This window comes from Megalobrama amblycephala, linkage group LG7 (assembly GCF_018812025.1).
Source record: "Megalobrama amblycephala isolate DHTTF-2021 linkage group LG7, ASM1881202v1, whole genome shotgun sequence".
Classification (NCBI taxonomy): domain Eukaryota; kingdom Metazoa; phylum Chordata; class Actinopteri; order Cypriniformes; family Xenocyprididae; genus Megalobrama; species Megalobrama amblycephala.
The window spans coordinates 46,804,443-46,825,341 of NC_063050.1; the positions used below are offsets into that span (position 1 = coordinate 46,804,443).

The 20,899-nt window shown below is 34.5% G+C and overlaps 1 protein-coding gene across 1 annotated transcript; it reads right to left on the minus strand.

The window, feature by feature from the left end:
- Window positions 1–305: 305 nt before the first annotated feature.
- Window positions 306–20,614, minus strand: gaa2 (alpha glucosidase 2). The gene is made up of 20 exons (XM_048197805.1): window positions 20,448–20,614; window positions 17,497–18,126; window positions 15,165–15,310; window positions 14,819–14,984; window positions 14,271–14,367; window positions 13,837–13,956; window positions 13,623–13,741; window positions 11,969–12,100; window positions 10,672–10,782; window positions 8,810–8,923; window positions 8,123–8,207; window positions 7,915–8,032; window positions 6,900–7,033; window positions 6,647–6,798; window positions 6,189–6,337; window positions 5,838–5,979; window positions 5,643–5,741; window positions 3,397–3,561; window positions 2,955–3,101; window positions 306–1,524 (listed from the first exon to the last, which is right to left on the minus strand). The coding sequence occupies exons 2-20, from the start codon at window positions 18,115–18,117 to the stop codon at window positions 1,462–1,464; spliced, it is 2,880 nt and encodes a 959-aa protein (XP_048053762.1). The 5' UTR covers window positions 18,118–18,126; window positions 20,448–20,614; the 3' UTR covers window positions 306–1,461.
- Between the last annotated feature and the right edge of the window lie 285 nt (window positions 20,615–20,899).

Here is a 20,899-nt window from a genome sequence, read left to right on the forward strand (position 1 = left end):
TTGTTTAAATAGCTACCTGACTTTTCCTCAGGGCTCTGTACTGAGTGGAGAAAAGCCATTTCCTATAACAAAGTGAAGGAAGTGCCTCCAAATCCAGTTTCGTGTGGCAATAACCTGGCCACATACTGTATAACTAGAGCTCTGACTGGAAGACATAAAGTAATCAGGTTTGTAAGGTTCAGGTAAAAGGATGTTTCTTTTTATTTCCTACAAATACATGCTGTGGTTTGAAAGTTCATATATGCTGGACACTAAGAAGACCAATGGAGGTAAATGAAATCAAAAGAAAAACACAAGAAAAGATGAACACTTTGAATTTTTATTGCACACTACCCTGTATGTCCTCTGAAACTCTGTACAGCAGATTGTTCGGGGTCATTTAAAGAAAAGAAGCCTTAAATAGGCCGTTTCACTCATAGATATATCTTTTAGCTTCCGTTTTAGGAGCACATGTCTATATTTGAACTTTTTTGTTACATTTTGATAAGTCGTAAAGCAGCCCAGTGTTTTCGAACAGAGGGTTTTATACATTCACAGTAAAGCCACTGAATGTTGAATCACAGCTTTGATGAAATATAAGGCACAATGTTATGCTATAAATGGTAATATCGACAGCATGTGGTAGCAATTTACATAAAACTGCACAATTATGTCTCTTTAAGCCTTGATGAATACTTTACAGTGATTTACTTCCATAATATTTTCATGGTATTACATTTTAGAATGATTCATAAGTTTCTATTGCTGAACATATTGGATCATGTTAATTACAAGCCTGTCAGTACATGGAAAAATGTTTGCAAACTAAAGCTTAAACATGCATTTCTTCAGCATCAGAATGTCCTGAACTGTGCAAACATGCTTGTAAACAATATATACACATATGCGATTCAAAATAATACTAACATAATTTGGAAAAATCTGAAAGGTTATGAGTTCAGCAGGATCACTTTTGAATTTGCAGTTGTTTTGTTGGTCCACTGAATCACTACAAAAATATTTGCTTTAAGATGCTCAAATTCATTTTGAACTATAGGTTGTGATGGCATGGCCTACTTTAGGATGATAGACTTATTCACAACTAAAAGATTTAAAACAGAAGAATAATCTTTATGCTCTAGAAACAATATCAGCAACAACAGGCAGTAATATAACATCATAGGTAAAAATATCTATCCAATCATTAGATCAAACAAAATACACAGAATTCTTCCCTTCGGTTTTGCTTCCTCTGAGTGCAACTGACCACCCCCTGGGTCAATAATAAAGAGTACACTTAAAGTGCACATGAGAAATTCAACATACAATCAATAATCTGTCATATCCTTTCTGGTTCATATTTGATTTCAGGCTGGAACCAGAACCACCACTGTCCACGTACTGAGATAATGTCAGTTGAGATGTTAAGATCATGATTTCAGCAGCAATTAGCAATTCAGAAACAGCACTGATGATTCACGTTTACATCCAACTGATTGTGAAGTTATGACTGAGGTTCAGGCCCAAGTCTGTTACTGTCAGCACCTAGACAGACATAAAGCAATAAATACATTTCTTTAAGGCTCGTTTTGCATAAGTCTTTTTAAGGCCCCAAGGGGTGAAGGTCCCTATTGTTTTCCTATGGTAATTTTTTCTCAGCCTTTTGGGCAATTTGGGGTCCTTAACATGCTCAAAAACATGCTCATTTTTTAATATATAGAGACCTCTTGTAACTTTAATTGAATAGCCCTGACCTATATATTTTAAGTATTTAAATATTTTTAAAGGTGCCCTAGATTCAAAATTTGAATTTACCTCGGCATAGTTGAATAACATGGAAAAACATGCATTGAGTTTCAAACTCCATTGCTTTCTCTTTCTTATGTAAATCTCATTTGTTTAAAAGACTTCCGGAAAACACGCGGATCTCAACATAACACCGACTGTTACGTAACAGTCGGGGTGTATGCCCCAATATTTGCATATGCCAGCCCATGTTCCCAACATTATGAAAGGCATTAGACAAGGGCAGCCAGTAACGTCTGGATCTGTGCACAGCTGAATCATCAGACTAGGTAAGCAAGCAAGAACAACAGCGAAAATGGCAGATGGAGCAATAATAACTGACATGATCCATGATATCATGATATTTTTAGTGATATTTGTAAATTGTCTATCTAAATGTTTCGTTAGCATGTTGCTAATGTACTGTTAAATGAGGTTAAAGTTACCATCGTTTCTTACTGTATTCACGGAGACAAGAGCCGTCGCTATTTTCATTTTTAAACACTTGCAGTCTGTATAATTCATAAACACAACTTCATTCTTTATAAATCTCTCCAACAGTGTAGCATTAGCCGTTAGCCATGGAGCACAGCCTCAAACTCATAGAGAATCAAATATAAACATCAAAATAAATACTTTACTCACATAATTCGAAGCATGCATACAGCATGCATGACGAACATCTTGTAAAGATCCATTTGAGGGTTATATTAGCTGTGTGAACTTTGTAAATGTGCTGTAATATAATCGAGAGCTTGTGTGGCAGGGAGCACGCAAATTAAAGGGGCGGCGCGCTGAAAAAATCAGTGCATAGTTAATGATGCCCCAAAATAGGCAGTTAAAAAAATTAATTTAAAAAAATCTATGGGGTATTTTGAGCTGAAACTTCACAGACACATTCAGTGGACACCTTAGACTTATATTACATCTTGTGAAAAAGCATTCTTGGGCACCTTTAAATGCATTACAATATTTTTTATTTATTTGTTTGTAATTCAGTATACCACAGACAAATATTCCAAATTATTTTCAGCATAGCCTAATAAAAGCTTATAGAGTATCAGATAACTGCTGATGAAAGTACTGAACATATTTAAATTTTCAATATTTAAACTTACTGCAAACACATGAGCAATCGTCAGTGTATTTATAACAAGTACCTTCTTAAAAACAATATTAAAGTATATTACCTGATTGTCACGGTAAGTGAACAAGGCCTCTTGTGAATTCACTGTTACATTTTCTGGCTCCGCCTTCACCCCATAAAAGGAAACAGTTTCCACTGTGATGTAAGTAGCCTCCTCATGATTATGCAGCACCTCTGATGTCATTGTGTTCTGAAGATCATTAACAATTAAAGATCATAATCTATATGATTGTTTACGGAAACATTTAAGAACAATCAAGTGATGCATTAAATAAAATACCATTGAATAAAAATGTGTATAAACTAAATATTTAATGAGAAAAGTTAACAGAGGTGATTACATGAAATCTGAGAAGCAGCATGTAAAACAGGTGAATAAATAACCTTTTATAACGTGCCTATAGTATGAGGATCTAATGAAAGCTTACTGAAAGTAAAGCATTCTGGTGTGCTGCAGTAAAGGTGAATGGTGCTGTTTTCTGTACCTTGTCTACCGTGAAATAGACGTAAGCGTACTGATCAGTCTCATACGAGTCAAGGGTCTCTCCGTCATCCCAGTACAAATCACCCTTGGCCACACCGTCCTCACTCAGACTTGCAATCAGATGAAGGGGCTGACCGCTGCTCACCCACAGGGTGGTGTTCGGTCTCTAAAACACAAACATACAGAACAGAATTCAAATAAACATGCCTATGGATCGCAGTGAATGGACGGCCTACACAACTACTCGTAAACAGAGTTTTGTAAACTGAGAAAGACCATTAAAATCTGGATATGAACTGGATTTTGTTTATAAATAAATTATATATACTAAATTACCTACATATCAATAAATTGACAAAGACTTCCTTAAGAGGTAATTTATTTATTAAATGTATAAATGTAAAGTTTGGAATAATTAAAATTAATGTTTTGAAAGACGTTTCTTATGATCACCAAGGCTGCATTTACATGATCAGAAATACAGTAATATTATGAAATATTATTGCAATTTAAAACAAAGCTGAATTTTCATTACTCCAGTCTTCAGTGTCACATGATCCTTCAGATATCATTGTAATATGCTGATTTGCTGCTCTAGAAACATTTATTATTATCATCAATGTTAAACAGTTGTTCTGCTCAATATTTTCGTGGAATAAACTATTATTTAAAAGTTTGGGGGTAAAAAAAAAAAAAAATTATATATATATATATATATATATATATATATATATATATATATATATATATATGTTTTTCTTCAAAAAGTGACAGTAAATACATTTGTTACAAAACGGTACAAAACAATGTTTTCAACATTTATGATAATAAGTATATGTATAAGTATACATATACATATATATACACACACATATATATATAATATATATATATATAAGTATATAATAATAAGTAATGTGCAGCAATAATAATAATAATAATACTTGAGCACTAAATCAGTATATTAGAATGATTTCTGAGGGATCAAGTGACACTGAAGACTGGAGGAATGATGCTGAAAATTCAGCTTTGATCACAAGAATAAATACAATTTTTAAATATATTCATATAGAAAACAGTTATTTTAGAATGTAATAATATTTTTTAATGTATGAATGTAAAATAGTTTTTAATGTTGAAATAAATTGGGTTTTTTTTGTAAATGGAGAAAACCTCCTTTACATGAAATGTATTTATTATATATAAAATCTGGATTATATTTATAAATAATTACATATAAATTACTTGTTAAGGAAGTCTGTCTCCATTAACTGAAAAACAGTAACGTACGAATATGTACACTACCGTTCAAAAGTTTGGGATCGGTAAGATTTTTAATATTTTTAAAAGAAGTTTTGTCTGCTCACCAAGATTGCATTTATTTAATTAAAAATACAGTAAAAACAGTAATATTGTGAAATATTATTACAGTATAAAATAACTGTTTTCTATTGGAATATAATATAAAATGTAATTTATTTCTGTGTTGGAAAAGCTGAATTTTCAATTATCATTACTCCAGTCTTCAGTGTCACATGATCCTTCAGAAATCATTTTAATATGATGATTTGCTGCTCAAGAAACATTTATTATTATTATTATCAATGTTAAAAACAGTTGTATACTTTTTTTTTTTTTTTTTCAGGATTCCTTGATGAATAGAAAGTTCAAAAGAACAGCATTTATCTGAAATACAAAGCTTTTGTAACATTATACACTACCGTTCAAAAGTTTGGGGTCAGCAAGAATTTTTATTTTTATTTTTTTTAGAAGAATTTAAAAAAATTTATATTTTTTTCAGCAAGGATGCATTAAATCAATCAAAAGTGACAGTAAAGACATTTAAAATGTAACAATAAATTATATTTCAAATAAACACTGTTCGTTTGAACTTTCTATTCATCAAAAAATCCTGAAAAAAAATATTTTGTACATCTGTGCACATTAAATGTTTCTTGAGTAGCAAATCAACACATTAAAATGATTTCTTAAGGATCATGTGACACTGAAGACTGGAGTAATGATGATAAAAATTCAGCTTTGCCAACACAAGAATAAGTTAAATTTTTCAAATATTTTCAAATAGAAAATTAATTAATAATATTTCACAATATTACTGATTTTACTGTATTTTTAATTAAATAAATGCAGCCTTGGTGAGCAGACGAAACTTCTTTATAAAACATTAAAAATGTTACCGATCCCAAACTTTTGAATGGTAGTGTATATATTGTGATTCTTTTTCACCTGTGTAGGTATGATGGATCCCTCTCTGAGATGCAGGTTGATTTTGTCCATTGGAGCCTGAAGTTTGATCTCTTCTCCTCTGCTTACCAATGAATCACCCTGTATGTGACACAAACAAATGTGAATGTTGTATGAGACTATAAAACAAAAGAACTGTATGTTTCTAAAAGGGTTTCTAGAGAGGATGTGACTCACGGTGTGGAAATCGTACCAGAGACCTTTAGGGAAATATCCCACAACATAATCTTGTCCTGCCTCCAAAACCGGCGTGACCAGCAAACTCTTTCCCCATAGGAACTGTTTATCTATTCCATATGTCTTCTCATCGGTAGGGAACCTAAAACACAGCACAGACAGTGATTATATGCAAAGAAGTCAAAGTGAAATGATGAATATTACGTGCCTGGATCTGTTTCTAGATTCTTCACTAAAAATGATAATTCTGTCATCAGATGCTGCTATAACTCCAAGGTTTGGAGTAAACTATTCCTTTAAGAATTCAATGCACATACAATCAGGGTTTGAAATCACATGTGTTTATCTTACTGAAAGAGTAGTGGTGTGGCGACCGTGTGTCCACTGATGTGTGCGTGATGGAAGAGCGTGTAGAGATATGGGAACAGGGAATAACGGAGAAGGATGGCTTCTTTCATTGCTGTACGAGCTGCAGGACTGAATGCAGTTGGTTCCTGATCCTGTTGTGAAATGGGTTAGGGTTAGGGTTAGGTCTTAAGTTAAGTCTTGCCTTTGGAATAAAACACTACAAAAACAGAATATTGCACTGGCAAATCAACAGACAGATGGGTAACTAATCAGATGAACAGACAAAAACGTCTCAAGACTGCAGAAAAACAATAAGATAAAACAGTTGTAAAACAGCAGATCCTTTAAGGCAGCACAAATCTTAGCATTATGAGTTGTGACCAGCTGCAGCTGCACATTTTGCTGTAGTCTAAAGCTATAAGAAACAGTCATAATAGCGTTTGGACAGGAAGAAAGTTCACCTGTTCATCTATGGAGTTGTGGTTTCTTGAAAAAGGGTATAAAGCTCCGAGCTGGGTCCATCGGACACACAGTTCTTCTGTAGTGCTGCCCCCAAAGCCACAGATGTCTGCCCCAATAAGAGGAATTCCCAGGATGTTAAATGTCAGCATACCTGGAAAAAAGAAAAGAAAATGGTTAGTAAAATTGTAGTAAATACAACACAATATGGGACTAACTCTGACCTCAGCAGAGCATGGGTGTGTGCGCTTATACCTGATATAGATGTGGCCAGATCTTTCCATTGACTCCTGTTGTCTCCGAGCCAATGGCCCGAATACTTGCCCTGACTAGGAAACGTAGAGCGGGAAATGATGAAGGGACGCTTCCCTGTGATCTTCCTCAAAGCACTGAGAGAGACAGATGAACATGATCCACTACCGTTTCACAAACAGAAAGTGTCCAAATACTTTTTGTCTTTATTTAGAGAAGTAAACTTGAAACTTTTTGGGGGGGTGAAATGTTTTGGTTGAAAAGTTTGCTTGCACCATCTTTCTTTTTAAGTGGCACTTAGTTTGACAAAAGTTTGGGGTCGTAAGATTGTTTTTATTTTTTTTTTAGAAATTTGCATTAAATTGATAAAAAGTGGCATTTACAAGGTCACAAAAAATTCTATTACAAACAATTCTATTACATTCTATTAGCTACTTTGTAGTTTTACTGAGTAACAAAGATATTAGGAACTTTTAAACTCTTTGTGACTACATTTTTGAATAAGTATGCATACTCTTTTCTCCAATACACTTGTGATGAGTAATGCAGTTACATATTACATTTTGCATGGCACTAACTTTTTCTGCAGCTGTTTATTTCTTCTATAAAGAAGCGATATTGCCGTCTAAGGACACTGAAGGTACTATGTTTTTGTATGAGTAAAATACTTAAGTACTGTAAAAAATTAAATACTCTAAGACTTTTACTCAAGTCGCATTGGAATTGGTAACGTATAACTTGTGATAGAGTCATTTTGGCTGTAAGGTATCTGTACTTTTACAGTTTTTTATGGTTTTCAGGTACTCTACTCCTCTGGAAAACAGTTATGTAAATTGTATCAATATTTCACAATATTACTGTTTTTACATTATTTTTCAAATGAATGCAGCCTTGGTGAGCGTAACAGACATTAAAAAACATTTCAAAAACATTAAAAAAAAAATATTACAGACCCCTAACGTTTAACGGTATACAGTATGTATATATTTTTGTGTCTTTTTTGTGTGATTGTGTGTACCTTTCAGTAGCCTTAGCTTCCATGAGTCCATACAGACTGTGTATGTTGTAGTGAGAGGAGATTTTCTGACGAGCAGATGCACACACAGTCTTGGCCTTTAATGTACCACCCAGAATACCTACAGCAAGACAATACCATGTGTCTTATTGTTGGAAGAAACATAGCATGAATAATTTAGATCTCCACATAACAGCTAATACACTGATACCTGGTGTGTAGGGAGGATTTTCAAGTTCATTGTCTGGACAACCATTCAGTGATCCATCAAAGAAATTAGACGGCTCATTCATGTCCTTGAAGAAGAAACAAAAAGAAGAAGAGTATATTGGGCATATTAAAAAGCAAGATCAATGCCTGGGTAAATAAAAATAATTATGAAAGCTTGTTTCCGCCACTAAATAAAAAAATAAAAAAGTTATTGTGAAATTCTCAGAATTGTGATATTTAAACTAGTAAAAGTGAGTTTTAAAGTCAGAATTGCGTGATATAAAGTCAGAATTGCGAGTTATAAAGTCAGAATTGTGAGATATAAACTCGCAATTCTGAGAAAAAACAGCAGTCTTTTTGCCCCTCACAATTGGACATTATAACACGCAACTGCGAGTTCATATCTCACAATTCTGAGAAAAAAGTCAGAATCGCGAGATTTTAACTTGCAATTGCATGTTATAAAGTAAATTGCGAGAAATCAACTCGCAATTCTGACTTTTTTCTCGCAATTGCGAGTTTATATCACGCAATTGTGAGTTTATATCTTGCAATTCTGAGGGGAAAAAAGTCAGAATTGTGAGAAAAAAAAAGTTGATTAACTTTTTTTATTTTTACTTCATGGTGGAATCAAGCTTCCATAAATAATGAACCATCAAACAAGGAATAATACAAATGCAAAACATACAATCCACACGCCATCAAATGCCACTTTGTCATGGAACCTCTGCAGATTCTGGTACCACCATTCATGTGTGTCTGGATTGGAGAAATCTGGAAAAGCAGTGAGACCTGGCCAAACCTTAGAAACAAGCAACAACAACAAAAACATCTGCAGTCAAGTCATATATAATATTCATAATTACTACATTTTAATTTAATTTTGTTTAAAGGTGCCCTAGAATTAAAAATTGAATTTATCTTGGCATAGTTGAATAACAAGAGTTCAGTACGTGGAAATGACATACAGTGAGTCTCAAACTCCATTGTTTCCTCCTTCTTATATAAATCTCATTTGTTTAAAAGACTTCTGAAGAACAGGCGAATCTCAACATAACACCGACTGTTGCGTAACAGTCGGGATCATTAATATGTACGCCCCCAATATTTGCATATGCCAGCCCATGTTCAAGGCATTACACAAGGGCAGAACGTCTGGATCTGTGCACAGCTGAATCATCAGACTAGGTAAGCAAGCAAGGACAACAGCGAAAAATGGCAGATGGAGTGATAATAACTGACATGATCCATGATTACATGATATTTTTAGTGATATTTGTAAATTGTCTTTCTAAATGTTTTGTTAGCATGTTGCTAATGTACTGTTAAATGTGGTTAAAGTTACCATCGTTTCTTACTGTATTCACGGAGACAACACTGTCGTCATTTTTTAAACACTTGCAGTCTGTATAATGCATAAACACAACTTCATTCTTTATAAATCTCTCCAACAGTGTGTAATGTTAGCTTTAGCCACAGAGCACAATCAAACTCATTCAGAATCAAATGTAAACATCCAAATAAATACTATACTTACGCGATTAGACATGCTGCATGACGATCACTTTGTAAAGATCCATTTTGAGGATTATATTAGATGTGTGAACTTTGTTTATGCTGTTTAAGGCAAGTGCGAGCTCGGGGGGTGGGGAGCACGAGAATTTAAAGGGTCCGCAGCCTAAATCGGTGCATATTTAATGATGCCCAAAAATAGGCAGTTAAAAAAAAAACTTCACAGACACATTCAGGGGACACTTTAGACTATATTACATCTTTTGAAAACACTTTAATTATAATGTTTTTAAGCTTCCAAGCACTCTTAAAAATGCTAATTAATTACTAAGTTTCTGTTTAGGTTTCACATGGTCTTGGACTTCATATTGACACCTATTGGTGCGAATGCAGCATCACATTTAAGTTTATTGATTACAATGCCATTGTAGAAATGTTTAATGATTAATTTATTCCACAATAAATAAAGCATGAAATTATTTTGGAAAAGTCAGTAGTATTCATCTGGACATGTGATCATGGTGGCCAGCATCCTTATGAAAAATAAAAATAGCTGCCAGAGTCAGCACATTTTGGGGTCAGCACATTCTTTTCTTCTTCGGAAATGAATACTTTTATATAGCAGGGATGCATTAAATTAATCAAAAGTGACAGTAAAGACATTTACAATGTTGCAAAAGATTTCCATTTTAATTAAATGCTGTTCAATTCAACTTTCTATTCATCAAAGAATCCTGAAAAAAATATTTTTGAGTATTAAGCAGCACAATTATTTTCAACACAGATAAGAAAGGTTTCATGAGCACCAAAATCACCATATTAGAATGATTTCTGAAGGATCTGGGGTAATAATGATGCTGAAAATTCAGCTTTGATCACAGGAATAAATTACATTTTAAAATATATAAAACAGTTATATTAAATTGCAGTAATATTTCACAATATTACTGTTTTTTACTGTATTTGTGATCAAATAAATGCATGCTTGGTGAGCATAAATAAAAAAAATGTAAAAAAAAAAAAAAAAAAAAAAAGTACCTTCCCAATAAGGACGTCTCCATTTGAGTCATTGATGAAAATCCCTCTCTTCTTTCCTTCCTCATATGGCCAGTAGGAGCCAGAAGGCTGAGAGCTACTGATGCCAGGATCCTGATGAGGAAGCGCAAAAGAGACAAACACACAAACTGCAGTTTAAATCAAGCACACTTCAGCTAAATCCACAGTGACACATCCAAATGCTTTACTGAAGGTTTCAACATTTAGTTGCCAAACAGGCCTCATGACTGTCAGTGAGATTCTAATGCAACACAAAAGAGACGAGAGACTAATGAGGAAGTGTGTCACATGGATGTTTAATAAACCCACATGACATAGAAGTTCCTCTCATTTTGATTTTTAGTTGATTTGCTTTCTGCAAATTAATCTATTGACAGTCCCCACAAATTGCTTAAGCCAAATTGAACATGTATGAATGTCACTGCATATCAAATCATGCGACATCTTCAAACAAATGATCATTTGGAGCGGGAAACTAACTTTAATTTTCACAGTCATTTGTGCAATGATGCTCAACCAACTGGTGATTTTTAGTGGATGTATGCAGTAGGTTGTCACGGTATCAACATTTCAGTAGTCGGTTCTCAGTGCAAATTTTAAGTACCAGAACTTGTGTCCCATTTCGTCTTGTCTGTTTGTTATTCCTGTCAATCGTCGAAGTTTCCAATTCAATTGCGCATTTAAATTCGGTTGTCAATCCAGAAACTTTGCAGTGTACTTAGCAATATGAAAAACTAAACTTGCGAAAAACCCCCGTTATAATAAAAAAAACACTTAATTGTACAATGAATCTCTTATTTACACCGTGTTTACACTTCTTTGGTTATAATGAAAGGATTCGCAAGCTTGTGCGTTTTCTGTGGTGTTAAGTGGATTCTGACTTACTTACTGAGTAGCACCTCTGATAGGCCATTGAGTTCAGGTGCTCAACAGATATGATTGTGATTGGCTACAATGGTCAACACTTGTAAAAACAAACTGTAAATACAAATTTAAACCTTTGACGCTCAGAGATAGCTCAAAAAAACATGAAAGAGAGCATTTTAAAGCAGTGGATAACGAATACAACCAGTACTCGGTACAACCAATACTGCAGTAATGCTGGTATCTTCAACTTTTTTATATTTTTAGTACCGAATGATACCAGTTGTAATGGTATGTTTGACAACCCTAGTATGAAGTAAGTTCCACTATCACTTCAAGATCATTTAGGTGTCCAAGCAGAGTAACCTAAGGTATAGCTCATAGTCAATCAAAGTGTGTGTGTATGTGTTTGTACCAGAATCATGACGTAGTGTTGATCATGTCTGTGAAGGTCTTTCACAAGGTCAGGTAGGGTGGAAAAGTTCACAGGCTCATAAGTGAAGTCTAGAGCACGATCCATGTAGTCAATGTCATTCCACTGAACGTCCTGAAAGAAAAAAAAAAACAATTTGCTTTGTACAATTTGCAATTAGTCATTTTGCTAAACGCACAATGCTAAGTCAGTGTTTTTCTGTGGTTCATTACAAAAGCAGAAATCAGACTTCTCTTTGTGTGTCAGCAATATGAGGCAAAGGATCAAGAACAATATGCAACATTAAAATTCACTAGATTTCAAAAGTGCTGTTTTAATGTCCCTGTAAACAACAAATGTTTGTATTGGGGTAAACTAGCATTGCAAATAGACAACAGTATCAATTATTTATATATTATTATAGTATGCATTTATATTTTAATATTTTTCATTTTAGTATAAATTTTAGTCATTTTGTTATGTGCTTTTTATTGTTTTGTTTTTTTTATATTTCTATATAGCTTTAATTTATTTTAATGTCAGTTTGTTTTATTCATTTTAATCACTTCAACTCATTTAATTTAATTGCCAAGACAATATTTCTAATCTTCATTTAATTTTAAGTTATAAGATTTTCATCAAGCTTTTTAGCTTTATTTAAAAAATTAAGTGTTAGTTTAGTTTTAGTTTGTTTAGTAGGTAGTTTTAGTTTTAGTTAACAATAACACTGATTGAAACAGATAAACGTTTATGGCATACGGTTTTTTCTTCATCATTTTCTGTGCTGAAATATTTTTCTAATTTTTCTTAAAGGTCCCGTTTTCCGTGTTTTTTGAAGCTTTGATTGTGTTTATAGTGTGCAATATAACATGTGTTCATGTTTCGCGTGTAAAAAAACACAGTATTTTTCACATAATTTACTTATCTGTATACCGCTGTTTCCACTGTCATAAAAACGGGCTGATGACTTCCTTGTTCTATGAAGTCCCTCCTTCAGAAATACGTAACGAGTTCTGATTGTGCCAGCGGTTCCTGTGTTGTGATTCGACAGCAGTTTAGCGCATCTTGCCCGGAAAGGTCACGCCTCTTACCATAACGTGGAGATGCACGCGCTCAGTGTTATTGTAAACATGTCTTTAATTTTACCCTATCAATTTGAGCCGGAATCAGACCCGGTGATTTGACTGCGGGATGAAAATAACAGCGTTTCGACAACATGGCAACAAACTCACTCTACAAACGCAACTCTTGTGTATTCCTGTGGGCGGAGGTTAGTCAAAAAACTGTTTTAGTGATGTCATTAAAGAAGGAAGTAGAGGGATGTAGTCCAAACTGGCCGTTCGATGTAGGCGACTTCTGTTAAATAAAATATCTCGCTTGGCATTGAACTTTGAGCTTTAAAATTTTACAGATTTTATTTATACTCTAACAACAACATTACACACTAACTAAAGTTTGAAACATGGGATCACGAAGAACAGGACCTTTAATGTCTAAAGAAAGTGCAAATCTGGTGAGCTACAGCAGGAGATTTCAAATTCTAACCAACCAGTAAACATTTGACTATGAACCATAATTACCTACACTACCTATAAAACTACCTACCTTCACCAAACCAATAATTAATGAAAATGATCTAACAACTACTGTATAGTACCTGAGGTATCCCATAATTCCGCATTTCTCTCACAACATTCCAGGTTTTGTTACTAGACTTGTAGCCCCATCGGCAGAGATGATAGCCCAGAGCCCAGTAGATGGGCATTGCAGGTTTACCTAATAGAAAAAAAGAGGATACAATCATTAGTTGGTGAACTTCTGATTCTTCATGTCAAAATGCTTATCAAATACTGCTTATGATGCTTGCTGACCTACAACATCCAGGTACTGTCCAATTACAGAGACGGGATCCGGGCCTAGGAAAATGTAAAAGTCGAGGATCCCACCAATCATACGCCATGTGAGAGCAGGTGCAGGCTGCAGAGCCACATCTACATGGCAGATTATTTACAAATGTTAATAAAAAGTTCAGACTTACAAAAAGGTGATGTGGTATTACAGTAAAGTTTTCTGGACATGGAAGCATTCTAATGCCATATTTTTTGATATGCAACGATCCAAACAATTCCCGATGGACAAAATCAAGCCTGGGTGTTTATCATGACCAAATACAAGGCTTATAAGCATTACAATAAAACGAACATCAAAAATAGGTGCAAAATAAACAGCATACTGATTATGGATTCAACCATTAGCTCAAGATCATGCTAGAACCAAGTGTGCATGTGTGTGATGATGAACCCACCCATTGCATTGCTGTTGAGCATGAAAAACCCATGTGCCATTCCATCAGATTCCACAGAAAGATAAAAGGGATGGACGCCATAGAGGTTGGTCAGCTCCTGAAAGAACAATCGAGAAGTACAGAAAATTAAGTGCAATCTAGATCATTTATTAATCTGTGATGTTTGCACTTTGCAGTGCTTTTCAAGGGCTCATGTAATCAGTGCAATGTAATATAGTCAGTGTGTCACAAAATATGCATAAACAAATGGGAAATACTGATTTGATTTTAAAGTTTGAGTTGAAAGCTTCAAGCTTCCATGAAGAAAAACTGTCTATTACAGGACAGAAAACAATGCAACCAAAATCCAATCAGACTAGCAACAAGATGAACACAGCAGCAAAATTACAATATTAATTTGTATTTTACTAATCTGCAACAGTTACTTTTCCTATAGACTAGATAAAGGGCCACTAATTGTGCTAAACTTCTTGTATTCAGTTTTTTAAGTAAAATTTGAAAGAGCACAGACTGATTATTACATCAGAAGGCAAAAGTCATGTTGTTACCATGGGTGGAACATCTCGAGCCCACATGGTGAGTGTGTTCCACTGAACGTCATGCAGAAAGTTGGAGCGATGTTCACCCAGCCCATATATGAAACGTGACGGTAATGATGTGGACATCTGCAGGAACTGATCCGCATAGAAGAGAGGAGCTATGGATGTATTCAGCCTAATGGCATGTGATCATGTTAATAACTCGATACTGATACAGAGACATGTTATACACTGTACATTTCAAAACTAAAGTTTTCTGGTCATCATTTCTAATGTAAAAGAAACTAAATCATTGCATTTTCAATTTAAAGGCAGGTCCGTTTTCTAATGTTAAATGACAATAAACAGTACTTACAGCACAGTTCCTGTCTGCGTTCTCTTGACAATCAGCCCGAAAGGTTCTTTGATGAAGTCTACGGTGTAAGAAGGATTTGATGCTCTTTTCTGAACCACAGGAACATCTATAGGCACCTCGTACCTCTTTTCATTTGGGTCTGTTATCTGTATGAGACAAGTAAATATTATGAAACAATAAATAATGTGCAACATTTTCTAATAGGGACATACAGATATTAATATTCTGACCAATATCAATAAACTGTTATTTATTGTCATAATAAATAAATGTTCGATCTTAAATTCTATACTATGTTGTCTAAATAAATTGAAAATAAAGCACTAAAAATTTAAAGGTGCCATAGAACGTCTTTTCAAAAGATGTAATATAAGTCTAAGGTGTCTCCTGAATGTGTCTGTGAAGTTTCAGCTCAAAATACCCCATAGATTTTTTAAATGATTTTTTTTAACTGCCTATTTTGGGGCATCATTAAATATGCGCCGATTCAGGCTGCGGCCCCTTTAAATCTCTCGCTCCCTGCCCCCCCAAACTCTCGACTATAAGTGCAGTTATACAGTGCATAAACAAAGTTCACACAGCTAATATAACCCTCAAATGGATCTTTACAAGATGTTCATCATGCATGCTGCACGCATGGATCGGATCATGTGAGTATAGTATTTATTTGGATGTTTACATTTGATTCTGAATGAGTTTGATTGTGCTCCGTGGCTAAAGCTAACATTACACACTGTTGGAGAGTGTGTATTTATAAAGAATGAAGTTGTGTTTATGAATTATACAGACTGCAAGTGTTTAAAAATGAAAATAGCGACGGCTCTTGTCTCCGTGAATACAGTAAGAAACGATGGTAACTTTAACCACATTTAACAGTACATTAGCAACATGCTAACGAAACATTTAGAAACACAATTTACAAATATCATGTAATCATGGATCATGTCTGTTATCATTGCTCCTTCTGCCATTTTTCGCTATTGTTCTTGCTTGCTTACCTAGTCTGATGATTCAGCTGTGCACAGATCCAGACGTTAATACTGGCTGCCCTTGTGTAATGCTTGAATATGGGCTGGCATATGCAAATATTGGGGGCGTACATATTAATGATCCCGACTGTTACGTAACAGTCGGTGTTATGTTGAGATTCACCTGTTTTTCGAGAGGTCTTTTAAACAAATGAGATTTATATAAAGAAGGAGGAAGCAATGGAGTTTGAAACTCAGTGTATGTCTTTTCCATGTACTGAACTCTTGTTATTCAACTATGCCAAGGTAAATTCAATTTTTGATTCTAGGGCACCTTTAAATAACTGATTTTAAATGCTACAAGTGAAAACTGGCCATTATAATTATAATCCAGTTATAATAAACAATATGAAAAATGGATATTCTTTTTGTTTTCGTGATTTGCCAAAGATTAAATTTAACAGTGTAATTGAGTTAGTGCGTGAAGATTAACTTTAGGTGAGAGTTAAATAGATTAAATAACCATTAACTGACTATATATTTTATACATTACCATTCAAAAGTTTCGGGTCAGTAAATACTTTGGATACATCACATTGATTAAAAGTGACAGTAAAAACATTTATAATGTTACAAAAGATTCTGATTGCAAATAAATGCTGTTATTTTGTTAGATTTCAATTCATCAAATAATTCTGAAAAAAAAAGATCACTGTTTCCACAAAAATATTAAGCAGCACAACTGTTTTCAACTGTGATAATAGTTAGAAATGTTTCTTGAGTAACAGATCAGCATATTAGAATGATTTCTGAATGACCATGAGACTGAAGACTGGAGTAATGATGCTGAAATTCAGCTTTGCCATCACAAGAATAAATTATATATTGGTCAATATATTAAAATAAAAAACAGTTATTTTAAAATGCAATAATTCACATTATTACTGTTTTTAATGCTGCTTTGGTGAGCATAAGAGACTTCTTTCAAAAACATTAAAAACTTTTACTAACCCCAAATTTTAGAATAGATATAAATTATTAAAAATTACAATTATTAAATTACACATCTTTAAATAATTAAAAATAAACAGTTTTAAATGAATTAAAATTATTATATAGCCAATATAAACAGATCTGGTACCAATATATTGAGCATCCCTATTTTCTGTCTGATTTTTAATTGCATTTTGGTGGTCTGTGAGTGATATTAATTCTAACAGGCAATTTCACCACTGGAATTTACTTTATTTATTTATTTAAAAAAAGAAAAAGCATGTAATTCAATGTCAACATTAATAACTAAATTATTTTGAGCAATCACAAGCAAAAAGAGCCAGTAACATGAAGACCAAAAGTGCTCTCACCTTCACACGCAGTCTGTTGTCTTCCTCAAACAACACTTCCAGCTGCAGTGCATCTATGTCTTTTGGATAATATGTCTTACTGTTCCGGAGCAGTTTTCCCACCTTCCCCATCTCTGTGTCAATAATGGACACCAACTCATAGGATGGATAGTCAGGTGTGTAGAAACACCATGGCACTCCATTCCGTCCCGATGTCTTAGCCTGCGACTGCTGTATGAAGCAGCAGTTTCGAGCATGGCACATCTCCTCAGTGACCACCACGCCTCTCTCAGGATAGCAGTCAAACCTCCAAGCTTCTGGAATCTTCGAGCAGGACTGTGGCTGTAGCCACGTCCCGTTTGGACTTTTAGCCACAGCAGGTGGAGGGAGTCTATGGGGTTCTGTGGAGGGTGGATTATGAAACCAAAATATAGTTCCAAGCAGCCAAACACCAGAGAGAACCACAATAAGTCCTCCAAGGGTCAGCAGGGCAACGGTGATGGAGCAGCGAGGGCTCTGGGGCAGCAGGGGCTGCTCTGGGTCTACTTCCTTCCCATCTGTGTCCGTTGAGTCATCAGGATCCAATAATGCTGCTCCAGAGAAATGAACCTCCTCAGGTGTGAGTCTCTTGTACGACACCATTTCAAACGCCTGAGTGTAAATAAGGTAAAAAGACAACAGAAGACAATTAACGGTGTTTGGCAAAGCAACAACATCTCTAACCGTAAGAATTTAATGGTTATACTTTACAATAAAGGTTGCATTTTTTAACTTTATTTAAAGGGAAAGTTCACCCAAAAATGTCATCATTTACTCACCCTCAAGTTGTTCCAAACCTGTATGAATTTCTTTCTACTGCTGAACACAAAAGAAGATATTTTGAAGAAGATGGGTGACCAAACAGTTGATGGGCCCCAATGACTTCTATAGTATGGAAATTCTTCTTCAAAAAAAAAAAAAAATCTTTTGTGTTCAGCAGAAGAAATAAATTCATACAGGTTTGGAACAACTTGAGGGTGAGTAAATGATGACAGGATTTTCATTTTTGGGTGAACTTTCCCTTTAATGATAAAAATCCAGGCATCAGCAAGTTCTTCAGCAGTTTCAGCTCTGTAGGGCACAGCTATAAGGACACTATATATCTGCCAACATTAAAGTGATAGTTCACCCAAAAATTAAAATAATATAATTTATTACTCACCCTCATGTCGTTCTACACCTGTAAGACCTTCAGAAAATTTAGATATTGTTGATGAAATCCGATGGCTCAGTGAGGACTGCATAGACAGCAATGCCATTCAAACTCTCAAGGTCCATTAAGGTACTAAAAACATATTTGAAACAGTTCATGTGAGTTCAGTGGTTCAATCTTAATAATATAAAGCGACAGGAATAATTTTTGTGTGCCAAAAAAACAAAATAAAGACTTTTCAACAATATCTATATGGGCCGATTTCAAAACACTGTTTCAGAGCTTTATGAATCTTTTGTTTCGAATCAGTGATTCGGATCTCCTATAAAACAGCTGAAAACAAGTGATTTCGGTGCTCCAATTCAGTGATTCGAATTCGTAAAGCTCTGAAGCAGTGTTTTAAAATCGTCCCATATAAATATTGTTGAAGTGTCTTTATTTTGTTTTTTGTGCACAAAAAGTATTCTCGTTGCTTTATAATATTAAGACTGAACTCACATGAACTGTTTCAAATATGTTTTATGGACCTTGAGAGTTTTGAATGGCATTGCTGTCTATGGAGGCCTCACTGAGCCATCGGATTTTATCAACAATATCTTAATTTGTGTTCTGAAGATAAACGAAAGTCTGAGACATGAGACATGAGGGTGAGTAATAAATTACATTATTTTCATTTTTGGCTGAACTAACCCTTTAAGTCCCGCTAAAAGTCACGTGACAGGTGTCACACAGAGGTCAACACAGTCTGAAGTGCATAAAACTGCAGATATTTGGAAGAACTATGAGGGAAGTGGCTACTGAAGATAGCTTCCTATAGGAGAAGAAATGAGACCAAATGTCATACTCTACCTCTTCTGCTGAAAGATTCATGTTCTTTGCTCTTTTCACAAAACGGAAAAGCAAGCATGCATAAACAAAGTTACATTTTGAAATCATAAAACATGTTTTAATCAAGTACATTTGAGTGAATATTGCCAAGGTATACTAGTTCTCTGTCTAGTTGTAAATGCACTGTTGTCCAGAACGGCTAAGTAGGGAGCTCACAAAGTCCCAGCATTAGATTGACAAGCCATATCTTACAGAATACAACATATCAGTTATGATGTCCTGGAGAGGTCAGAGTCCAACAAAATACTATCTATACAGAGCACACACACACACACACACACACACACACACACACACACACACACATGCCTTCAAATATTATACACATCATGGGTGAAATAATACTAACAATGATACTATGTTGTTTTTTGTTGTTGTTGTTTTGTTTTGTTTTATTGCATGTTTTTTTATTATTAGTATTATTTTTAAGTACAATGGATTTCTTGTTGCTGCTGTTTTGCCATGTTCTTTGAAGCTACTTGGAGTAAATATCATTGTATATGAATATACACTTTCGAAACGTAACATGTTAGTACTACAGAATCTCAGTACCATGGTTATAATGGATAAATATACTCTTTTAAATTACTGCATATATCTTCAGATAGAAAATGACAGGCCTTGTACATGTTAGAAACAAAGTAACCAAACAAACAAACAAACAAAGCTGCGATTAAATGAACCATCTATATGAATCTCTTTGGAAAGAGGTACATAAAGCTAATGTTTATCTGTGTTATTTTTCCATGCGAAATTTTAAATGAATCCACTTCGTTAAAATGACACAGAACAACATATATCTGACATTGCTACACATTATAAACAAGACGGAGCTCACACGAAACATCAAACAACACATACAAGAAAAAAATGCACATTCAAATGAACTTACTTCTTATGCAGTCGGAATATGCAGGATATTAGGAGGTTTTAATGTTTGACTCACTACATTACATTAGTGAATATCCTATGTTATTTGCACAGGTAAATGTCACGGGTGTTTCATGTCTTGTGAACTTAGTGTTGCTGCGTGCCTTATCGCAGTACCAATGGAACTCCGATTCGGCTCCTTTAGACGGATCAGTAAACGATTCACTGATTCACTTGAGTCATGACTCAAAAACCTCCCTGTGTTCCCCGCATTTTCCATGTGATCTTTTATGCGTTGCTGTTTTGTAAAATGTTTTATTTGTTTTTTTTCCAATTTGTCACTTACTTCTCAGTTGTACACCTAACTCTGCAAATCGGTTCGAATGAAACATCCAAAAGAGCCGGTTCAAAATAACAAATTTCTTCATGATATTATTCTAGTGTGTGACGCTCGCTTAACTGTGAGTTCATCAC

Coding starts and splice junctions, on each gene's coding strand:
- gaa2 (XM_048197805.1), bottom strand. CDS start 18,117: ATGGTGTCGTACAAGAGACTCACACCTGAGGAGGTTCATTTCTCTGGA. Junction 8,033..8,122: donor AAATCCTCCCTACACACCAG/GTATCAGTGTAT, acceptor GTCTTGCTGTAG/GTATTCTGGGTGGTACATTA. Junction 3,102..3,396: donor TCTATTTCACGGTAGACAAG/GTACAGAAAACA, acceptor AATGATCTTCAG/AACACAATGACATCAGAGGT.